This window comes from Sarcophilus harrisii, chromosome 2 (genome assembly GCF_902635505.1).
Source record: "Sarcophilus harrisii chromosome 2, mSarHar1.11, whole genome shotgun sequence".
NCBI classification, from domain to species: Eukaryota; Metazoa; Chordata; class Mammalia; order Dasyuromorphia; family Dasyuridae; genus Sarcophilus; species Sarcophilus harrisii.
The window spans coordinates 326,476,530-326,500,947 of NC_045427.1; the positions used below are offsets into that span (position 1 = coordinate 326,476,530).

A 24,418-nucleotide genomic window follows, 5' to 3' on the forward strand; every position below is an offset into this window, starting at 1 on the left:
AAATACCCTTTATATATACCTTTTTGGTATATATACCTTTAATATATACCTTTTTGGTATATATTATATATATTGAAAAAAAATTAAATAAGCAAATCAGATCTGACTAAATCAATAGTACAATTCAAAGTAATCAATAGTAGACACTGACATTTATATCCAACATAGGAGTGTGACAGATTGAGTGTAATACACATGAGTCTAAAAATAAAAAAGAGAACAAAACTAAAGCAAAATCAAGAGGGAAAAGAAGAGTGAAAGAAAAATCAACAGACTATAAAAAAATCATTGAAAATGAATGATTTTTTTGCTAGATACATTCGATGGAGAAATAGGTTGAGAGCAGTTTCATGAAAACCTAAGAGAGGAGTGATATCCAGGAGAAAAGAAGGATCAACAATACTGAAGGCTGCAAGACAAGTCAAGAAGAATGAAAAATAAGAAGAGGTCATTAGATCTGGCATTTTAAAAATCTTTGATTACTTGGGAGAAAACAGATTCAGTTTAATGATGAGTTAAAAGCCAGATTGCAGAGGGTTTAAATAACTTTCTCATGGAATATAGACATGAAAAAAGAAGATTAAATAGAATGATAATTAGAGGGACTAGAACAAGGGAATAAAACAATTAGAACAATAATTGTAAGATTGAATGAGAGTTTTTATTGGACAAGTTTTGAGAGTATTTATAGTCAAGAGAGAAGCCAGTATGTAGGGAGAAACTGAAGACAGCCAGGATTCTGAACTCCAGAGCCTTGGGAATAGTAGTGCTCCCCAGGGCACCAGATCTATTTCTAGTCCAGTCCTGCAGCCATCATTGAGGGAATAAATCATGGTGAAAAGGAGGGCCACCTTCTCATCATCACCACCATGGACTACTGACCAACTGCTACCAACAAGAAAATGAGCACAGGATCCCCAAGAATGGCAATGTCCCTCCAGACCTCCAGTCCTCCTTTTACCAAAGCTCTAACAACCCTCATTTGGGAGAGAGCTATTATTATGATGATGATTAAAGCTTTTTATTTACAAAACATATGCATGGGTAATTTTTCAACATTGACTTTTGCAAAACCTTCTGTTCCAAATTTTTTCCTCTTTCCACCCACCCCTTCCCCTATATGGCAGGTAGTCCAATATATGTTAAAAATGCATGTTGAATCCAATATACGTATACATATTTACACATTTATCTTGCTGCACAAGAAAAATTGGATCAAGAAGGGAAGCAAACATCAGTAGAAAGAATGAGAATGCTATGTTGTGAGCCACACTCAGTTCCCATGATCCTCTCTCTGAGTGTAGATGGCTCTCTTCATTACTAAACAAGTGAAACTTGTTTGAATCTTCTCATTCTTACAGAGCCTCGTCCATCAGAATTGATCATCGTATAGTCTTGTTGTTGCCGTGTATAATGATCTCTTGGTCCTGCTCATTTCACTTAGCCTCAGTTCATGTAAATCTCTCCAGGATTCTCTGAAATCATCCTGTTGGTTGTTTCTCACAGAACAATAATATTTCACAACATTCATATACCATAACTTATTCAACCATTTTCCAACTGATGAGCATTCATTCATTTTTCAATTTCTTGACACTACAAAGAGACCTGCCACGAACATTTTTGCACATGTGGATCTCTTCCCCTCCTTTAAAATCTTTTTGGGATATAAGCCCAGTAGAAACACTGCTGGGTCAAAGGGCATGCCCAGTTTGATAACTTTTTGAGCATAGTGGAAAAACAACTTTTGAGGAAAAGAGACCAGACAGCCCACCAAATGCTAACCACTCACAGGGGAGACAAGATGATCTAATTTGAGGCAGCAAAGTATCCTGAAGGAAAAATAGGAGATAGCATGCACCACACAGCTCAAACCACCACCACCGAATCAACCACTATATCCCTCCATATCTGATGGATACAACTTTCTGAGCCTTGGAAATAGCAATGTATCTTGGAAAGTGATCCCAGTAGAGATTCAGCCTGCCAAGTGCTCTTGCAGGTACTACACCACAGCTACTGAACACTCAGAAAAGAAAGTCCTTGCTACTGTTGATAAAGCTGTGATTTCTTCCAACTATTCTGGAAAGCAATTTGGAGGTACCTTCCAACAGCTATTAAACTGTGTAAGAAAGAACTAGGGAAAAAAAAAAACTAATTAGTAATCATTTCAGAAAAATTTATTGAGGTACTAGGTTTCAAGCGTTGTATTAGGTACTGGGGATGCAAATAAAATAAATGAAACAACTCCTACTGGTTAATGACCTTACAAAGGGGAAAGTCTTTAACAGGATTGTAGAAAAAACTGAGCAAATTATGAACAAAGATTTAAGGGATCATGATGAGGAAAGGATAAGATTCAAAGACTATCTAGGAAGACTTGTATGAACTGATACAGAATGAAGTACAACCAATAAAACTTTCTACATCATGACTAATTATAATCTTATGAAAGAATACAATTTTGAAAAACTTAAGGACCCAGTATCAAAGAGGACAATGAATCATATTTTCTACCTCTTGACAAAGAAGTGAATGATTAAAGATCATTCAGCTTAAATGCAACATGAAACTTAGTCAATGTGTGGGTCTGTTGTACTTTGTTCTAATTATTTGTTGCAAGGTAGGGTAGAATAGGGGATTGTGAAGAGTTGTGGAAGGGAGGATAGCAGTAATGATACCGAAAAAAAGAAAAGAAAAAGAAAAGGAAAGAACATCAACGAAACAAAAAGTACAGCAAGAGCACAGTCACACAAAAGCAGGAGCATAGTCAAGGTGGCATTGGAGAGAGTGCAGGACTTAGAGTCAAGAGGACCTTAATTCAAATCCTATTTCATTCAGTAAAGCTTTGTGATCCTCAGCAAGTCATTTAATTGGTCTTAGCCTCAATTTTCTCAGCTGTAAAATGGAGATAATAATAGCTTTTATTATTAGGATTGTTGTGAGCATTTTGCAAACCTCAAAGAGATATGTAAATCTTAGCTATATTTATTAATTATTATTAAAAAGTAGACTATGTTAGAATTGGTGTGTTAAATTTATTATATGCTTAAAAATCTGTGTATAATAGAAATTTATTCATAAATAATTATTTTTTCTGCTTTTCTTGTATATAGTAATGATTGAATCTGTTGATATTTGCCAAGTTCAAATTAATAAAAAAAGGTAAAATCATAAAAGAAGAAAGAATCTTTGTGCTAAGAGAACTGGTTCTCTTGAACTGAATATTATTGCGATTTTTGTTTACACAGAGATTTCTCCAATATTTGGGGGATATACAACAAATAGTGAAATAGACATAAATTTCATAGATAAGTGGGAAACAATAATATTAGCTAAGCATTCTTTATTATTTCTAAATACTTTGATCAATACCATGGGAAATGGTTAATTGTTGAGACAGAATAATAGAGCCTTTGCTTTAACAACTAATTGGATTATACATACAATACATATACATACACATTATATATATATATTCAACTATATACACCTAAACATATATGTATATATTTCATACATGTGTGTGTGCATTCTGTATCAGGTAATATCCATTTATGTCCATAATGGAAGACTGGTTTTGAAGTTATGAAAATTCTAAGTAGCAAGTCCATTGTAAATAAGGGGCATAGAATAACAGAAGCCAAATATCATGGAAAGAATTGTTTTGTTGACCCTGTGGCAACAGGGTACATAAAGTTGGCTGAAATGAAGAGATAAGATTGGGGGCAGGGTAGACCAAGGTGGGCAGTGTGGAATCATTCTTGCCCTTTGCCTTAAATTTTAGCTGGCTTTTACTATAAGCTGCTGCGGGGGCTGGGATTTGGTCAGGGGTCTTTAGGAGTTAGCATGACAGCATGAGCAAGTAGGCACATGCATTTTGATAGTGATAAAAGCAAGAATGATTGTACTCCTTATGTTGTAATACTAATATGAGAATGTCCCAATACTGGGTTGAGAAACATCTTCCTTTTGATATCATTTTTTTTCACTTAAAAAAAAGAATTATACAAAATCAATTGGGTACTTTGGGTTATAACGATCATGTTTAATAATTATTTCATCAAGTTATTTCTGTTCCCTCTTTAGACCCCGATCACATAACCTAACATTAGATGAATGGGATGTTTTATGATCCCTTTCACCTATTGCTCTACAGTACTATGGGAAAGCAATGTGTTTCTCTTGGACTTTCCTGCTCCTCAGCCAAAGATGTTCCATTGAATCATGATCAGAGGAGTTGGGATTGGAAATGAGATTCAATATAAAAACAATCAGAAATCACTGTAGATTTTTTTGAGGACCTAATTTCACCCAGATGACAAGTACTTCCTTCTTCATCCTTCTTTAGTCCTTTTTGATTGTCTTAGATTTGTGGGAATAGAGCAGGCCTGCTGTGGTAACAGCTCTAAGTTTCGGCAATCTGACCCTGGGTGAATCCTCCCTTCCATTCTTCCTACAGGATCCCACTGCTTACTTACTGGCTCTTTTCTTCACCTCTGCAATACCCTCCTTCTCTGTAATTATAAAAAAAAAAAGAAAATGTCAACATCAGCAAGTGTGATATGGCGGAAAAATACACCCAAAGACTGATGACCAAGCTCTATCACTGTCATCATCATCACTGGATGACTTTGGCCAAGTCACTCACTCTGAGCCTCAGTTTCTTCCCTGGCAAAATGATGATCGAGTACTTGTATGTTTCCTTAATGATAAAATGAAGGACTAGGAACTAAATTATTAGATTCCTTCTAGTTCTAAATTCTATTCATCATTTATTAAGTACCTGCTATATGTTAGGCACCATACTAAGTCCTTTGGAGACCAAGACAAAATGGAAAAAGTCTCTGCCCTACATTTCTTTAAAAAAGGGAAAAGGACATACAGTGTAAAAATATTTATAGCAGCCCTTTTTGTGGTGCCAAATATTGGAAATTGAGGAGATAACCATCAAGTGGGGAATGGTTGAACAAGAAATGCTAATGAATGTAATAGAATACTATTGTGTAATAAAAAGATCAACAGATAGATTTCAGAAAAAAGATGGATTTTTATCAACTGAAGCAAAGTGAAATGAGCAGAACTAGGAAAACATTGTACACAGTGTCAATAACACTGTGTGATGATCAACTATGATTGATTCCACTCTTCTCAATATCACAAGTACAAAGGATTTATGAAGGAAAATGCTATTCTCATTTATAAAGAACTAATATATTCAGAATGCAGATTGAAGCATACTTACTTCACTTTATTTTTTTTTTTTTTGGGTGGTTTCCCCCCTTTTGATCTATTTCTTCTTTCAGAACTGAAAAGGCAAATCTTTTCATATCCTATATATACAACATAATACATTTGGCCTCAAGAACAGCCAGAGTCAGGATAAGTAAAAGTCCTTGGTCTTCAGGGGAGAAGTGAGACAGACAAACTGCCATTACCTTGCCACCAACCTCCCTTCTCCTGGTCCTGCTGCCAAGTGAAGTTCTCTCCCCTTTCTCACTCCATCCCCTAATCCTTCCCCACAATTCTCTTAACCCCAAACATTGAACCAGCATTAACTGAGAGAAAAGCAATTCCAAACATATGCTAATAGAATCATTGTCCAATAGATAATTAGCCTTAAGTGCTCAATTATCTGATTCAAGTGCACCTATTCAGAGTTTCAGCCTTTTACAAGAAGTGTGACTGATTTGGAAATATGTTTTATATTATAGTACATGTATAATCTATGTCAAATTACATACTATTTTAGCAAGAGGGGAGAGCAGAGAAGGAGAAAAATTTGGGGACTCAAAATCTTGTAAAAATGAATGTTAAAAAATGTCTTGACATGTAATTGGGAGAAAATACTATTTTAAAAAGTTTAAATTCTATTAAGGGAAACAATGTTCACACAGAGGAGTAAAGACAAAGTAATTTTGGCAGGGGTGAGAACATCAGCAACCTTAGGATCAAAGGAGATCCTATATAATGAGGCCACCTTTAAAGGAAATTAATCCTTTTCTAAGAGAGAGCTGACAAGGAAGTGAAGTCCAGGCATAAAGATGGAAAGGAAAATGCTGAAAAGGAAAAGCAATCACTATTCAAATAGTGTAGAAGAGAGTCTGTTCAAAGATTAGTTAGACTAGAAAACTCCTAGAGTCTCTTCCAGTTCTGTGGCCTTTAAGGAAAAATTCATGTATAAATATATAGAGCTGTTTTTATTCTATTGTTTTTCAAATAACATCTCTTTTTTTTGTGTTGTCCTCCCCCCATTAGACTGTAAATCCCTTGAGGAGACAAGCAATTTTTGTTTGTATTTGTATTACCAATGATTAGCACAGTTCTTGGAACATAATAAAGACTTATTAAATGTTTTCTCTATTTATTAGATGGTGCTGTAGATAGAGCACTGGACCTGGAATCAGGAAGACCTGAATTCAAATCCATCTATGTGACTCTGCTTTCCTCAGTTTCCTTATCTACAAAGTGGGGAAAAAAAATACTATTTAACATCTCTTAGGGTTTTTGTGAGGATCAATTGAGGTAATTGTACTTAGTAAGTGCCTGGCACATAGTAAATCCTATATAAATATTAACAATCTGAAGTTTTTTTTTTTTTTTTTTTTGAGTTACTTTTCAATTCAAGACCCGAAGAGAGGGGGGAAAACCCTTCTTAGGGATGTAAATGTGACGGGAAGAGTGAGCTGCAAAGAAGTTTCTCTGGTTTCCCCACAATCTCTTTCCTAACAATCTGAACGTTTGGACCCTCCCTATCAGTCCCATTTCGACATCTAAGAATTGGACTACATCTCCCAGCAGGCCATGCTCTCACCGCTCACAAATTTAAATCCGATTCTGAGTCAGGCTCAGATCCAGTCTGCTTGGGAGCAGCAGAGAAAGCTGACGGCCAGGAACCTGAGAGAAGTGAGTTACAACAGCAGGAGCAGCAGGTTGGAAAAATGATAGGCATCTTCGTGCTGCTCACCTCCTTCCTTTCCTTCCTGTACATGGCATTTCCCTACATCAGGTCTGTGTTCATTCATTGGCTCATTAAAAACTTTATTTACTCCTGAATCAGGGACACACTTCTGCTGAGAGAGGAAAAAGTGATGGGGACAGACTGGGGGAAGTGAGCGGGAGCAGGAACAGCAGGAAGGCAGTGGTTATGGCTATCACCCTGAAAGATGAGAAAGGAGGTCAAGCCAGTTTGCCAGGTGGATCATGCTGTGAAGGAAGGATGATTTTGCTTCAGCTGAAGCAAAATAAATTCTGTTCCAGCCTTTTACCTTTACTAGTGTCTCTCTGTGTCAAATGGGTTTCTTGTAAACAACGTATTGTAGGGTTCTGTTTTTTTAATCCACTCTGCTATTCACTTCTGTTTTATGGGAGAGCACATCTCATTCACATTCAGTTATGATTACCAGCTCTACATGTCCCTCCAGAGGATGGGTGATTTTGAATCCTTTGGGGATTGGTAGGAAGTGTGAGTAGATAACTTGCTATTGGAATCTAACTGTATTGATTATTCTTAAGATATGGCGGCCTCCTTGTCTACTAAACATTTCTAGTCCAGATGGCATTATGGAATGACATGGGTCATGAGTGCTGAGGGATTAATTAATTAATGCTTAGGGGAATTCTGGGAAATAAATGAATAAACTTTTTTCCTTTGAAAGTCTCATACTTTACAGACTTCGTTTCTCATTCTGTTTTGTGATTTCTGTGGTTAGATTTTTGTAAATGTCAAGAATTGCTAAGGAAAATCTGAGAATTGTCAATAATTGAAAATTCGGAAGAACAGCCACATCCCCTTAGGTCCGTGTTACTCCTCTTTCATTCAAATCATGAGTTGGCAGCTATGGGTAGTAAGGAAGAGCTCTAGACTTGAGAGTTTTGTTCTGTTGTTAACAAGTGTTAAGTGCTGGGATTACTACTGTAATAGAAGAGCAGCATTGTACCTCAGATGGCTCTTCCTATACCTATGGAGATGTAGAGAGGTGACTGGAGCTGAGTATTCCTATAGCAGATGACCAGCGTCTGCTCAGAATTTGTCCAGAGACTAGTTTTTAAATTAAGTCTTGTTTTTTTTTTTTTTTTTTTTTTTATTTAATAGCCTTTAATTTACAGGATATATACATGGGTAACTTTACAGCATTAACAATTGCCAAACCTCTTGTTCCAATTTTTCACCTCTTACCCCCACCCTCCCTAAATGGCAGGATGACCAGTAGATGTTAAATATATTAAAATATAACTTAGATACACAATAAGTATACATGACCAAAACATTATTTTGCTGTACAAAAAGAATCAGACTCTGAATTATTGTACAATTAGCTTGTGAAGGAAATCAAAGATGCAGGTGGGTATAAATATAGGGACTGGGAATTCAATGTAATGGTTTTTAGTCATCTCCCAGAGTTCTTTTTCTGGGTATAGTTAGTTCAGTTCATTACTGCTCCATTAGAAATGATTTGGTTGATCTTGTTGCTGAGGATGGCCTGATCCATCAGGACTAGTCATCATCTAGTATTGTTGTTGAAGTATATAATGATCTCCTGGTCCTGCTCATTTCTCTCAGCATCAGTTCGTGTAAGTCTCTCCAGGCCTTTCTGAAATCATCCTGTTGGTCATTTCTTACAGAACAGTAATATTCCATATAAATTAAGTCTTGTTAAAAGCATATTATACTTAGTATGATGTGTATTATTTATAGGGTATTGTAAAGTAAGGAACCTACTTTTAAAGGACCCATTAAAACAAACTTGTAAATATCGCAGAGATCTTATAGAGGGTATTCCTGGCCATATGTCCTTTAAGATCACTTTGAACTTTTAAGTTCCTGTGACTCTATGTCCTCTGCTACCTCATGGATTGTTTTTGAGTTTTCACAGTCTTTGTTGCTATTAAGGAAACTTTCTTCTGATTTGGCTTAAAATTTTAAAAAATAAGTAAGCATTCAAATACAGGAACAATAGCAAAAGAAAAATACGCACAAAACAAATCAAAACAAAGCCTTTTTATCCTCTTTGCCCAGATGATTATCCCTTGCTCACAGGCATACATCACCTTCTAACAGGGAATTCTATCGGATTGCCTCCCTAAGCCAAAAATAATCTGTTGACCTCAAAAAAAAATTAAGGTTAAGGAGCATGTTCTCCATGTCTTCAAATTGCATAGAGAAAGAATGGAAAAAATCTGTAATCATTTCTTATGCAAGTCAGATAGGAATTGGGAAAGAAAATGAGTTTTAATAACCTTTTCTGTGTATCTATAGAAAGTATTTTGCTGGTGGAGTTTGCACATCAACTGTGCAGCTTCCTGGAAAGGTAGTTGTGGTCACTGGAGCCAACACGGGCATTGGGAAGGAGACGGCCAAAGAGCTTGCTCGGAGAGGTAAGCCCATGTTTTTCTTCCTGATACTGTCATCCAATTTGTCCCATTTCACCTGTCTTTACTGTTAGTTCTCCAGTTTTAGGCATGTGGCCAGGAGTTCAAGAACATCTTTAGCAAGTATCCTCATTAGTAAGATATAAGGGCCTGAACTAAATGAGTGGTTCTCAACATTTTTGTATTGCAAGACCCTTTCAACCAAAAACATGTATTGTGAATTCCCAGGGTAATTTGACATATTTCTTATCAAATTCTTGATAATTATTTACTGCTTTATGGCACCATTAAATAATTTTTAGTTCAAATTCCACAGACTTAACATTTCAAACACTGGACTTGAGTCACATTGTAAACCTCTTTCCCTGTTGCCTCTTCTTACTATGTGACAGATATAATTATTAATATATCTATAAAGTGTTACTATCTTTTATTAGAAAAACTGAATGCATACATTCAACATCTGTGCATTTTTTCTCTCCATCTCATTAATGCCACATACAAGGGAATATATCCTGGAATCACACTTAGGTTAACAGCTCTGAGTGCACAAGTTCCTGAAAATTCGAAAATTGTCACTATTGTGTTGAAGAATGTAGCCCACTTATTTTCTAGAAAGTGCTCAGCTCCAGATACCTCCTCATTGGTTACCTTCCAAATCTCATGCATGAATTTGAACCCAGAGACACAAGTAACTGGTTCTTTTCCTCTTTCCTTTGCCCAGGAGCCAGAGTATATATTGCCTGCCGGGATGTACTGAAGGGAGAGTCGGCAGCAAGTGAGATCCGGGCTGCAACAAAGAACCAGCAGGTGTTCGTCAGGAAGCTGGACTTGTCTGACACCAAGTCAATCCGAGCCTTTGCGGAAGGATTCCTTGCAGGTGATGGGGAGCAGGGAAGGTAGAGAAGAAAGAATACAGGTTGTAGGAGTGGCTTCTCCACCTAGAGAGCTTCTCCTTGCATCAGCATCACAGACCCCAACCAACTGGTTCTGCTACAAGAACCTGCAGGACAGGGACTGGAAGGAAGCAAAGGGAAGGGCAGCTAGACAAATTGGGTGGGGCACTTATTTTCCTCTAGTCTCAGCTATGAGAAGATGGGAAGTGCTAGGCTCCTTGCCAGGGCTTGAATTATAACATCAAGGTGTGGAACCAACATTGCAGAATCCCTACATTGTCCTTTATTGTTTGATGGTCAGTGAGCCAACGACATTTTGTGGCCATCGGCACACTAGGTAGGGCGTATCAGCTGGTACCACACTTTGGAGTCATGGAAGATGGATAAGCAGCTTTTGCCTGCCATTTAGAAAGATATTTAGAAGCTTAGGATGGAACACCATCCTAGATGGAAGTGCACCCTACAGGATGTGCACTTGGTTTCTGTTGGGAAGGTTATACATAATGTTTGTAACTGCCAACATGCACACTTTCATGCTTTCCATTGTGTATTAGATGCAATTAGATGGTAAGCTCCTTGAGGGCAGGGATTGTTTTTCTTTTTATTATCTTAATTTTAAAACAATTTAAATAATAAATAATTATATTAATATACATTAATTATTATTATCAAACTTATTATCATATCTAGGACTTAGCATAGTGCCTGGCACATAGTGGGTCCTTAATGTTTATTGGATTAGATTGGATTGGATTGAGTGAATCCGCTAGGTGCAATCATGAATAAAGGCCCAGGGCAGGTACCCAGGATCTTAATAATTAGGACTGTGACAAGCTCATTCTATTTTTGTTGTGTTTTGCCAGAGGAAAAGCAGCTCCACATACTGATTAACAATGCAGGGGTGATGATGTGTCCCTACTCCAAAACAGTAGATGGCTTTGAGACCCAGTTTGGAGTCAACCACTTGGGTAAGTAGTTTACCCATTCATGCTCTTCCTCTTCTCAGTCTCACTTCCAGAGAATGAAGCCATTTATGTCACCTTCCTTTGATTTAGGAATATCTAGCCCGAATTTAGGGTTCCACAGTATTCTCTTCTCTTGTATGGACAATACTAAAGGTTTAGAACCATGATAACCTGATATAACATCTGGCAGAACTCTTGCCCCCAAACTCTTGCTCTGGGACACACAGAACATTCTTATTAGCACAAATGAGCAGTTTTACATATTGAACACACAGACAGGGAGTAATTGTCACTCTTTCCATGATCCTACAAATTAAGATTCATCCTAGGGACAAACCTGGGGAATACACCAAGACAAATTACCTTCAGACTGCCCAGGGATCTTCACATGATCTTCAAAAAGGCATTATTTTCCATACATTAATGTCATTCTCTAAATCATTCTCCCTCATCATCACACTGATATTCTACTCATTTTTAGTACTCATTCAATAACTGTTCCATACGCAATACAAATTATCAGGGGGCAACTCCCCAACATGTCTGTTCTACCAATTAATTACCAGAATTAGAAGAATATGGTTGCTACTTTTTGTGGCCTCAGGATAGCTCTGGTTAGAAGCATCTGTGAGCCCTCAGCCCAACTGTGAACTCCTTAATGTCCCTTCCTGTTCTTCATATGGGGATGCCCCCAAACCAGGATATGGCAGATTGAACCAGGGGCACAATATTGGACATACTGATATCAAGCAGATGCATTAGTGCTGATTCATCTCTCTTCCCTGATCTCTCATTTAAAATGGAATTTTCTTCCCATATAAACCAGAACTTCAGGAGATACTGGGGTGAATGGTCTCGGTCTAGTGCAGGGGTGGCTCTAGAACAGGACATATTGAGCAAGGTCAGGTCTGGGAAAAGAGTGGCTAAAAGAATCAGGCAGAGGCACTAGAGAGAGACTCAAAGCTTGAGAAAATTGGGGAGCACTCACAGCTTGAAAAGCCAAATGGGAAAAGAAGTGAAGGCTATTGTGCTAATAGCAGTGGGGAAACTCCTGGAAAGAGTGTTAGATTTGGAGAGAGGGTCCTTAGGCTTAAACCCCAGTCATGTTATCTGATGGGGCAGCAGATGGTGCAGTGGATAGAGAGCCATGTCTAGAATCAGGAAGATTCATCTTCCTGAGGTGACATCTGGCCTCAGACACTGGCTATGTGATTCTGGATAAGTCGTTTAATCCTGGTATTGTTTGTATTGGTTTCTTCAAGTGAGCTGGTCAAGGAAATGGCCAATCAATCTATTATCTCTGACAAGAAAACCCCAAATGGGGTCACGAAGAGTGACTTGACAGTTTGTACTTGTTACCTATGTGGACTCAGGCAAGCCTCTGGCCCTATTTCTTTATGAGGGGGTTGAACTGGATGGTATCCCAGATCACTTCCAATTCTCAGTCTGTTAGTCCTCCAAGGCCTTTGTGACCTCTGCCCTCTTTTCTCCTTCTTGCCTATGGCTTGGATCCACATAGATGTAATCATGGCCTAATAGCAAAGGCTATTAGTGTTCTCTGCTCCTAAGTGGGCAGGAGCAGAGACTGGAATTATCAAGAGAGGCAAGAAAAATAAAGAAATTGCCCGTCCTTCCCTTTGTTCATAAATTTGAGGAAAAGGGAGAGACTGTGGTATATGTGGTAAAAATTCCCTTATGGACTCATTTTCTAATCTCATCTCTTAATGGGGCAGAGTTGAGATAGCTTCATTCATTCATTCAATAGCCCTGGAGTCAGGAGGACCTGAGTTCAAGGCCAGCCTCAGATCCTTGATACTTATCTATATGATCCTGTGAAGTCATTTAACCCTAATTACCTTGCAAAAAACCATAGTGGGTCAGAGTAGCAAGAATGATTTCTTCACAATACCTTATGAGATAGTTACTGAAAATAGTATCGCCCCCATTTTATAGATAAGGAAATTTGGGCTCAGGTTGAAGTGGCTTCAACTAATTAATCAATCAATCAATAAACATTTATTAAGTACTTACTGTTTGCCAGGGATGGGTTAGTATTAAGTGATTGAGATACACAGATAAAAATAAAATGGGTTTCAGCTGGAAGAAATAATACATAATTATATATAAATAGATATAAAGGCACTAACAGCTAGGGGGAGGGAGAGAGAATGGGTAGGAGTGAAAATAAATAAAATTTTCATGTAGAATATAGTCTAGAGATTTAAGAGATGGTGGTGGTGAGGAGGGAGTGTGTTCCAGGCATAGGGGATAGCTAGCACAAAAGTATGGAATTGGGAAACAGCAATCAAGGTAGTAATGTGTAATAAAACTGGAAAGATCATACCAAAGCATACATACAAGCATTTATTAAGTGCCTAATAGTTGCTAATTACCATGCAAATTCTTGTTATTATGGACCATGTAAGTATGTACAAACATAGTATGAATTAAAAATGAATGATTATGGAGAGAGGGGGAAGATTTGGGGGAATCAGGAAGGTTTCAAGTGGAAGATGGGGTTTAAGTTGAAACTTGAAGGAATAAGGATTATATGAAGCAGAGATGAGTAGTGAGGGCATTCTAAGCATGAGAACTTGCCAATGCAAAGGCTTGGAGACGAGATGAGGAAAAGAGAGAAAATCAGATTAGCTGGACTGCAGGATATGAGGAACAGAAAACATAATGAAATTAGGAAGATGGGTTGGGGCAGATTGTTAAGGATTCTGTAAGTTATTCATGGATTTGTATTTTGTCCTTAAAACAATAGGAAGGCATTAAAGTGTATTAAGTTAAGGAATGACATGGTCAGACTATCAGGCTTAAGAAAAATCATTTTGGCAGCTGTGTGAAGGATAGAGCAGAGTGAGGAGAAATATGACTCAAAGGTTTGTTGATAAATGTTTAACAACCAGTTCTTCAGGAAAACAAAACAAAACAAAATGTTTAAGTGTATCCATTTAACTTTAAACTGTGTTTTCTGATTTGAGGTTTAAGTGCTCATACTGAAAATTTAATAACTAGTTCAAGTTAGTTCCAGCCTACCTTGGACTTGAGGCAGGGAGATTGTATAATTGATAAATGTCAGAGCCAGGATTTGAACCTGGTTCTCTCCTGGCTCAATGTTCAGCATTTTTTTCATTCTAAAGTAGAGATAGTCACTTCCTCTTATTTCCTGTTTTTGGACAGTTGCTTTTATTTTCATAGTTTTCTTCATCATTCTAACCCTCTATTCTGCTCACAGGTCACTTTCTTCTGACTCACCTGCTCTTGGAGAGGCTAAAAGAGTCAGCTCCATCCCGTATAGTGAACTTATCTTCCGTGATTCATCATTTTGGTAGCATTTACTTCCGTGACCTGCAAGGGGAAAAATATTACAATCGTGCCTTTGCTTATTGCCACAGCAAGCTGGCCAATGTGCTTTTTACCCGTGAATTGGCTTATCGGCTAAGAGGTGAGTTTTGGGGCAGCTAAGTGGTGCAGTGGATGGAGAACCAGCCCTGAAGTCAGGAGGACCTGAGTTCAAATCTAGTCTCAGACACTTAACACTTCCTGGCTGTGTGACCCTGGGGCAAATCACTTAACCCCAATTGCCTCAGGAGAAAAAATAAAGGTGAATCTTGGAGCCAAGAAATGGGGGTACAGGGCACAGATTTAAATTTAAGGAAAAATAGTGGGAGTAAGGATCAGAAAATAATAAAGACCCTCAACAATGAGAGCTCCTCATTCCAATGCTGCCCTACTCTCCCAGAACAATCCTCCCCATGTTATCCTCACTTTATCCCAATGCTCAAGAAAAAAGAAAAGAAAAGAAAAAAACAAACAAGAAATTTCCTCGAATATGTGTTAAATACTGGGCCTAAGTACAATTACTAGTACTACTGCTATTATTACTACTACTATAACTACTACAACTACTATGACTACTGTGAGAACTACTCTATTATTACTACTACTATTTTTTCTATTATTATTACGTCTATTATTACTACTAATACTATTACTACTACTAGTACTGCTACTACTATTTTTACTACTACTACTACAACCTGATATTTATATAGTGATAATGCTTTAAAATTTGGAAAACACTTTATGTACATTATCTCACTGGAAACTTAAAACAATTTTCTGATGTATTATAGGCATAGTGTTTCTATTTTGATACTCAGAGGTTAAGTGATTTTCTCTAAATTCCATTGCTAGTGTCAGTAGCAGGATTTTAATCTGTCTTCTTGACTCCAAATACAACAACAGAAGATAGTCCTTGCTCTCAAAGAGCTTAAAATCTAATATATGTAAGAATAAATAGAGCTGTAGGCTTGGAGTGATCTAAGGAAAAATATACTGGAAACATGCAGTGAAGTCCTGTCTTGACCACTTACTAACTCTGTGAACTTTCACAAGACAATAAAAGTCTGTGGGTCTTAGTTTCCTTATTTGTAAAATGAAAGATCTGGATGTTATATGATCTCTACAGTTGCTTTTTAAGCCTAAAATGCTAAGATTCTGTAAAGTTTGAGAAAATTCTACTGACTTTCTTTAGGTTTTGAGAAAGAGAACAAGCATTTATTAAGTTCCTTCTATGTGCCAGGTACCATGCTAACTAAGGGATTTATAAATATTACCTCATTTAATCCTTACAAAAAATCTGAGAAATGCTACTATTATCCCCATTGTGAAAACAGAAAAACCGGATTAAGTGATTTCCCCACACAGCTAATAAGTGTCTGAGGCTGGATTTACACTCAGATCTACTTCCATCAACCCTACCATCTGCATTCCAATTGATTGTAGGACAGAGCCAGTGATTCTATCTGGTGGAAGGAAGAGATTATTTATCAGGTTATATCTGATGGGAGACGGCTTCTATCAAACCCTGCCATAATTCAAGTGGGAGCTATAGGTACTTATTCTGCAAATCCTTCTCCTTTTGTGTCATAGGAACTGGTGTCACCACATATGCAGTCCACCCAGGTATTGTCCAATCTGAATTGATGCGTCACTCATTCCTCATGTGTTTGCTGTGGCGTCTGTTTACCCCTTTTGTGAAGTCAACTCAACAAGGAGCTCAAACCAGCCTCCACTGTGCTTTGGCTGAGGGTATTGAGTCTCAGAGTGGCAGATATTTCAGGTGGGTATTAGCCTGATTCTCTGTTTGTATGGAAAAAATGAAGTCTCTAAACTCTGGAGAAGAAATGATAGGTCTTTGGCACAGCGGAAAGAATACTAGATTTCATGTCACAGGAGCTCAGCCATTTGTTAATACTTATGTGAGACAAGTCATTTGTCTTTTTTAGTATGGAACTAGTGTGGGGTCCAAAATTGTCCCATCTACAATAAAAGTAGAACTCTAAGTCAATAGTTCTTTATTAAAAGGTCCATGGCCCCCTCTAATGAAGAAGACCTTTGATCTTCCTCACAATCTGAGATGCTTCCTTTCTTTAAAGCCTTAGTTTTATAGTGTTTGATCCGCAAATGATACAGAAAACACAAAACACAAGTGGATTCACTAGATGGACTAACTGCATATCAGTAGACAAGTACAACAGAAATAATCATTGCCCTCAAACTCAACTAAATAATACTAATTGAAAATAAATTAGGGGTCTAAATTAATCATTTCCCACACTGAAGGTTCCTTCTAGTACTAGTAGTGAAAAGGAGAGCCCAGTGTTGGGCTGGTAGCTAGGGGTTGGGACAAACATTATGCTGTTATTCTCTAAAAAAAAAAAATTGGAAGTATGAATAGTTCACAGAATGAAGTTCTTTTATGGGTGTTCATCTTTGTTGCTCAGCCTTGTGGCTTGCTAACAGGTGCCAGGAAGTGGATGTGTTATAACTATAATTTTGCTTCTTCCTGCTCTTTTACTCCTCGATACTTGTTAAAAATGGTAATTGAGAAGCAGAAATCAAGAAAGTTTGCATAAAAGTAACAGATTTGTTGTTTATGATTTAGTCATGTTTTAGTCGGGTCCAACTCTTCATGAGTCCATTTGGGACTTTCTTGGCAAAATTACTGGAGTAATCTGCCATTTCCTTCTCTAGCTTATTTTATAAATGAGAAAACTGAAGCAAAAAGGGTTAAGTGATTTGTTCAGGGTCACACAGCTGGTAAGTGTCTGAGGTCAAATTTGAATTCTTATGCTGGACTTTGCACTCTTTCCATTGCCTCACATAGCTGCTCCATAATTAAGGGCAATATTTACAAATTTCAAATTCTACAAATTTGAAATTAGACCAGAATCCCCATGCTTTTCTCCTTCTGTAGGATGGGTAATGTCACTCACCTCATCCTATGCTAAGTGCCAGTTCATGTTTCCAAAAGTATATGATGGAAAGTCCAGATCCTCTTTGTCCTTCCCCTCTTCAATCTTGGAATCCCCTATTAGTTTCTTTCCTAAATTGTTTAATCCAGCCTAATACAAAGCACTGAATGAAGGTCAGTTATAACAGCTTAGATCTAGGACCAAAAGGAACCTTGAAGGACATCTGCTGTATCATTCTGGGAAGATCAGATCTGACAAACTAGAGACCACAAACTTCTAAATTTCTAGACCTTCATAATAAGCCAGACAAGTGTCTAATCATTCAGCCAAGTACTAAAAGAAAGGTTTTACGAATCCAGAGCCACTGTTCTTTCAGGTTCATTCTAATAGCAATTGCCTTGCCAAGAACAGCACTCTCCATCAAGGACATAGAAAATGGAAATCTCATAGGACATTTGTCTGGCTTGGGCTCCAGAAGCTGGACCTCCACACTTCTCTCCTATATTCTAAACATCTTCCTCTCTTAACCAGTGATTGCAGGACAGCATGGGTGTCCCCAAAGGGTCGCAACAACAAAACGGCCAAGCGCTTATGGGAGGTCAGCTGTGAACTCCTGGGCATCTAGTGGAAATACATGGTGGCAGAAGAGAGGTGACTTTATACTCTTAGCCTGGACTAACTGAGCCCATAAAGCCAAAGGAGAAGACACACGGAAGGATCAGCTGCTGCCTGTGGACACATTCCGCCTGTATTTTGTCTCCATTACCTGTCTGAGAACCTTGTCCTCCTTTTGTCCTCCTACCAGCTTGGATCATTTGGATAGATATTCACACTTACACAATCTTCTTACCAAAGAGTATGGTGAGTAGTGCATGTGCATTGTTGGCTTAAGCCTAAAGGGCAGGCCCCAACTCACAAATGGCAGCATTGAAAGGCTTCTGAGGAAGCTAACATTGCTTTACCCATCATCATACCTGGTTCCAGCTGGTTAGTCTTCCATTTTTTATTTGACCTCAGATAAATTGAAAAGGGCCTAGAGTTACCATGACCAATCCTTCTTATCTTTAGAAAACCAATCTTTGTCAATGATGTCAGGACACCCTCTGGAAAATCCTCCCTAAATCTGGACTCTCCTTTGGCCGCTTCCTCTGAGCCACCTTGCTTTGCTGCTGTAAAGACAGTCTTTCTCATCTCTAAGCATGGGAACAGTTTCCTTTGGTAATTTTTTTGTTTGTTTGTTCTCCTTAATTTTTTGGAGAAAATAAAGACCAAATAAATTCTTCATCTCTGCTTTTCTGTTGCTGTTGCTCTCAGAATCATAAGATCATGGAAAAGAAGTTGTTATGGGGAGTTTAATAATTCTGACTTCATTTATGGCCTTACATATAACCTACACCTTTCTTTTTATTTTGCCCTTAAAGCTGTGATTTCATCCATCTAGACGCAAGGGTCCTCAAACTTTTTAAATAGGGGGCCAGTTCACTTTCCCTCAGACTGTTGGAGGACTGGACTATAGTAAAAACAAAAACTTTGTTTTGTGGGCCTTTAAATAAAGAAACTTCATAGCCCTGGGTGAGGGGGATAAACGTCTTCAGCTGCTGCATCTGGCCCGTGGCCGTAGTTTGAGGACCCCTGATAGAGTTATAAGGAAAATAACTCCCTCCATCAGTGCAGACTCAATATTTGCTTTGCTATCTGTAATTTTGGGAGTTGACTGGGGACACTGAGAAGTGACTTGCCTGGAGTTAGATAGCATGTTTCAGAGTCAGGACTTGAAAACTAATTCCCCCACTATTCTTAACATGATTACAACAGGGAGCCCATAGGCTCCCAGGGGAACTGGTGTATGTAGAGATCCACACTAGTGCCCTCTCATCATCTGTAGATCTTTGAGGTCCTGTAAAGCCTTAATGATTGATGATTCAGAGTATGAACCATGTTGGCAGTGACCTAAATCACACAGCTATTGCTCTCTCCTACAGAGTAAGACCAGAGAATTTGGTTAGATAGCACAGGTTACTTAGTAGAACAGCTGTAAGACAGTCAAATGCAGATATTTCCCTAATTTCGATTATCTAAAATTTCATGATGGCTCAGGTTCAAATCTGACCTGATCCCTATCTTCCTACTTCTATAGACAAGAGGTTAGAAATGAGATGCTATAACCCCATAAGGGTTATATAAAGGTTATAACCCCATAAGGCCAATCATATTATTCTGGGAAGACTGGATCTGAGAATCTAGAGGCCACAAACTTCCGAATTAGTATTTTTCTAGACCTTCATAATAATCCAGATGATCAGCCAAGTACTAAAAGGAAGCCACATTGTCCTGACTCCAACCTAGAGACAATTCCTTGGACATCTTGTAATAGCATATCCCTGCCCATGAAAGTGATTTGGTTCCTCTGCTAAAATGCCATTGGGAGTTCTTTAGAACCTCTTGTCCTATAAAAGAGAAGATTGGGCATTCCCCATAACAGGATGAGGATTAGCTAGATCAGGATGTGATGATTTTGCTCAGGATTTGCTCAGATCAAGGGAACCTTTGATATGGGCTAAGTGTACTAGAAATAGTTGTGTAGGGATAAGGGAAGACAAGAAAAAGGGAAAGGGAAGAACAGAAGCGTTGGATTGGAGGCAGAGCTGGTAAGAAATGATGATGAACAAAGCACAGGCAGACCTGGACAGAAGATGTCTAGAATTTAATGGAGTTCTAGGATTAAGGTAGAACCTGGGAACAAAATTTAAGAGCAGAAAGAAAATAGAGAACGCATAAAGAAAAGAGTATACTTTGGGACAGTTGTAGAGATACTATCTGATTAACTTCCAAGCTCCTTTGATTTTCTGAAGTTATGACTCTCTGTCTTGAGGAAGGTAGATGTTTTTTTTTCTTTTTTAAAAAATGCTAATAGCTTTTTATTTTTCAAAATATATACAAAGATTGTTTTCAACATTCACCCTTACAAAACCTTATGTTCCAAACTTCTCTCTCTCTTCCCTCCTCTGGCCACCCAGACAGCAAGCAATCCAACATAGGTCAAACCTGTATAATTCTTCTAAATGTATTTCCACTTTTATCATTCTGCCTAAGAAACATCAGATCAAAAAGGAAAAAAATTAAGAGAAAAAATATCAAGAAAACAACAGTAACAACAAAAGGAAAAATACTATGTTATGATCCATACTCAGTTCCCACACTCAGTCCTCTCTCTGTGTACAGATGGCTCTTTCCCTAACAAGTCTATTGGAATTGGCTTGAATCACTTCATTGTTGAAAAGAACCAACTGTGGGTGGTTTTTCAGAGAAAGAAGTTTACCCAGAAATGAGTATTGTGTACACCTGAAATTCAAACATTAAAGGATTTTAGATCCAGAAATGATTAGCTACTGGTAAATGTACATCCTGGTGCTTTAGGAACCATAGGTAGGTTCTTTGGTGGAGAAATTTTCCTCTTCGAAGAGGCTCCACCTTTCACACAGAAGTCTAAGCCTTAAAATTACAGTGAGAAGATACGTTGCTCAATTCCATTTCATCATATAGCTCCAATCTCTAGAAAACCAAGGTTGCCAATATTTTCCATTTCCATATTATACAAAGCCCCTACATTGCCCATCCTGTCTCCAGTTTTCTTCTGGAAGACTCAACTTGAAATCCTAACTGAGACACAGCCTGTTTGGTCAGAATATTGCCTGGGCAGGGGAGAAGAGACTGTCCCCTTCCCAAAGAATAGAGTGCCAGTCTTCATCTCAAGTAGTCTTTCTAGAAGAGAAGTGCCCAAATTACTCTGCTGATATTGATGCCCTGAGATGCCCAATCTGTGGATCTTTCTTCTTCATAGGTGAATATAATCACAGATACTGTTTTTTAGTCCATCTCTAAGTGCCATAGACAGGACTCCAAATACCACCACCAATTATGAGGAACTAAGAGAAAAATATCCAGGTGCTAAGGAAACAATTCCAGCTCTTCCTTTACTCCACATATTTTTCTTTTCTGTCTGTTTCATAGGATCACATCTGCTTTCATGGGAGATGCTGTTGTCTCTGGATATTCAGAACTGAGTAAAATATTCTTTTCCTTTAAGTTCAAGTGAGACAAGGTTAGAATTTTCCCAGAGGAACTTTCTTTAGAAAACTGAAGAAAAAACAAAATTGAAAGGAAAAAAAATACAGAATCAGAAAAGGAAAGGAAAGGGAGAAGGGAAAGAAGCTTTTATCAAACACCTACTTACGTGCCAGGTACATGCTAAACACTTTACAAATATTATCTTGTAATGATAAATTTTGGAGGGGATGTGGGAAGCTGGGACACTAATACATTGTTGGTGGAGTTATGAGTTGATCCAACCATTTTGGAGAACAATTTGGAACTACACCCAAAGGTCTATCAAATGGTGCATAATCTTTGATCCAGCAGCGTCCCAAAGAGATCATAAAAAAGGGAAATGGACCTATGTGTGCAAAAATATTTGTAGCAGCCCTTTTTGTAGTGGCAAGGAATTAGAAACTGGATGCCCAAATGACTTAAGCTATGGTATATGAATATTATGGAATATTATTATTCTATAAAGAATAATCAGAATGATTTCAGAGTCCTGGAGAGACTTAAATGAACTGATGCTAAGTGAAATGAGCAGAACCAAGAGAATATTGTACACACCAACAAGAAGATTATGCTATGATCAATCCTGATGGACTTGGCTCTTTTCAACATTGAGGTGATTCAGGCCACTTCCAGTAGACTTGTGATAGAGAGAGTCATCTGCTTCCAGAAAGAGGAATATGAGGACTGAATGTAGATCACAACATGTAATCTCATCTTTTTTTGTTGCTGCTGTTGTTTGTTTGCTAGTTTTTTTTTTCCTCTCTTTTTTTTTTTTCCCTTTTTGATCTGATTTTTCTTGTATAGCATGATAAATGTGGAAATATGTTTAGAAGAACTGCACATGTTTAACCTATATTGTATTACTTATTGTCTAAGAGAGGGGGGAAAAGGGGAGGAAGGGAAAAAATATGGAACACAAGGTTTTGGCAGGGTGAATGTTGAAAACTATCTTTGCATGTATTTTGAAAAATAAAAAAGCTATTATTTAAAAAAATATTATCACATTTGATCCTCATAACAATCCTGGGAGGTAAGTGCTATTATGATCCTCCTTATTTAAAAAAAAACATTATTTTTTTAGATTTGAGAAAACAGATTTAGCAAATTTTAGAAGATCTGTATAAAGTCACACAATAAGTGACAGAGACCAATTTGAATTCAGGTCTTCCTGAATTTTATTCATTCTGCCATCTAGCAAACAAGTATACAAAGGAAATATTTCTTAACTAAGTTAATATTTTAATAGGGGTTTACTAAGTACAAGGCATGGTGTGTGAGGTAAGGTCTTCGTGTACACCTGGCTTAGTGGCACACGCATCCCGTTTCTTAGTCCTATGGGAGGAGGCAGTGTTTTTCTCTGTGGCACTTTGGAATTACCTACCCTTTGATGAAGCTAAAACTGCATAATCTACTTACTAGCAGGAATATGATGTCAATCAATCAATAAGCATTTATTAAATGATTACTGTGGGCCAGACTCTGTGATAAGCATCAGTTACAAATACACAAATAATAGTACCTGACCTCAAGTTGCTTACATTCCATGAGGGGAGACAACATGTACATAAACTGTATGTAAGCATAGAAGTGTATAATTATAAATAAGAACTTATTAAGAAAGTATACGGGGTAAAGACTTATAGCAGAAGATGAAAATTACTTACAAAAATATAATGCAAAATAGAGCATGATGGAAGCAAATGAGAGATTCACACAAAGTGGCTTAAGAACACTTAATGAGGAAAGAAAACTTTCAGTTGATGAGACACAAGAAATGCTTCACAGAGGCCCCCAAAGATGGCCAAACATGTCAATCTTACTTGACTCTTGAAAGAAAAAGAAAGGCTTTCAGTGGGTAGACATGCGGAATGACTGCATTCCAGGTCTCTGGAGGAGTTTATATGAATGCATGGGGGCAGAAAGAGAGCAGCAATAACTTAGCAGTCCAGTTTGTTTGGATGTAAATGAGAATAATAGGACAGTGAGGTAACAGTGGAGAGAGAGCTGGACTTGAATTCAAATCCTGCCTCAGACATAACTTCATTTTCCTTAACTGTAAAGTGGAAAACACCTACTTCACAGGTTTGTTGTGAGGATAAAATGAGACATTTGTAAAGCATTTTGCAAACCTTAAAATTCTTCATAATTGTTAACTTTATTATCATTATTACTAGCTATTATAAGTTCACAAAGGTAGGACACAGCAAGATTGTAGAGGGCTTTAAGTGTCAGAGGTTTGTATTTTATCCTTGATGCAATAATTGGCCACTGAATGTTTTTCAGTGAGAGGGATATGGTCAGGCCTGTAGGTTAGTGCAGATGATAAAAACCATAACAACAGCAGCAGCAGCAGCAACAAGAAATTAGCATTCATTTTGGGGACAACTAGATAAAGTGCAGACCTGGAGTTGGGAAAATGTTGAAATCTGGCCTCAGACAGTTTTAACAGTGTAACCCTGGGAAATCACTTAACCCTGTTTGCCTCAGTTTCTTCACCTGTAGAATGAATTAGAGAAGTAAATGGCAAACCACTACAATATCTTTGCTAAGAAAATCCCAAATGTAGGTCACAAAGGGTTAAACATGACTGAAAAATGACTTAAAAAAACATTCAAAAAGTACCTACCATATGTCAGACATGGTGCTAAATGCTCTATAAATATTATCTTATTTGATTCTCATAACATTCTTGGGAGGTAGTTACTATTATTACTTCCATTTTACAGTTGAAGAAACTGAGACAAATAGAAATTTAAGGGACTTGCCCAAAGATACATAGCTAGTAAGTATCAGAGGCTGAATTTAAATTCAA

General features: G+C 37.7%; 1 protein-coding gene across 2 annotated transcripts; it reads left to right on the plus strand.

Annotated features, from left to right (window-relative positions):
• The first annotated feature begins 6,842 nt into the window (after positions 1-6,842).
• LOC100923904 (retinol dehydrogenase 12) lies at positions 6,843-18,902 on the plus strand. Of its 2 annotated transcripts, XR_001121037.2 has the most exons (8): positions 6,843-7,009; positions 9,260-9,378; positions 10,097-10,252; positions 11,132-11,236; positions 14,475-14,684; positions 16,175-16,364; positions 18,031-18,360; positions 18,568-18,902. XR_001121037.2 is itself a non-coding variant. In XM_003756371.3 (7 exons), the coding sequence occupies exons 1-7, from the start codon at positions 6,942-6,944 to the stop codon at positions 18,122-18,124; spliced, it is 942 nt and encodes a 313-aa protein (XP_003756419.2). In that variant the 5' UTR covers positions 6,843-6,941; the 3' UTR covers positions 18,125-18,899. The 2 variants fall into 2 exon arrangements, 1 of the variants encoding a protein (XP_003756419.2); XM_003756371.3 differs by having other exon boundaries at positions 18,031-18,899.
• The last annotated feature ends 5,516 nt before the right edge of the window (positions 18,903-24,418 follow it).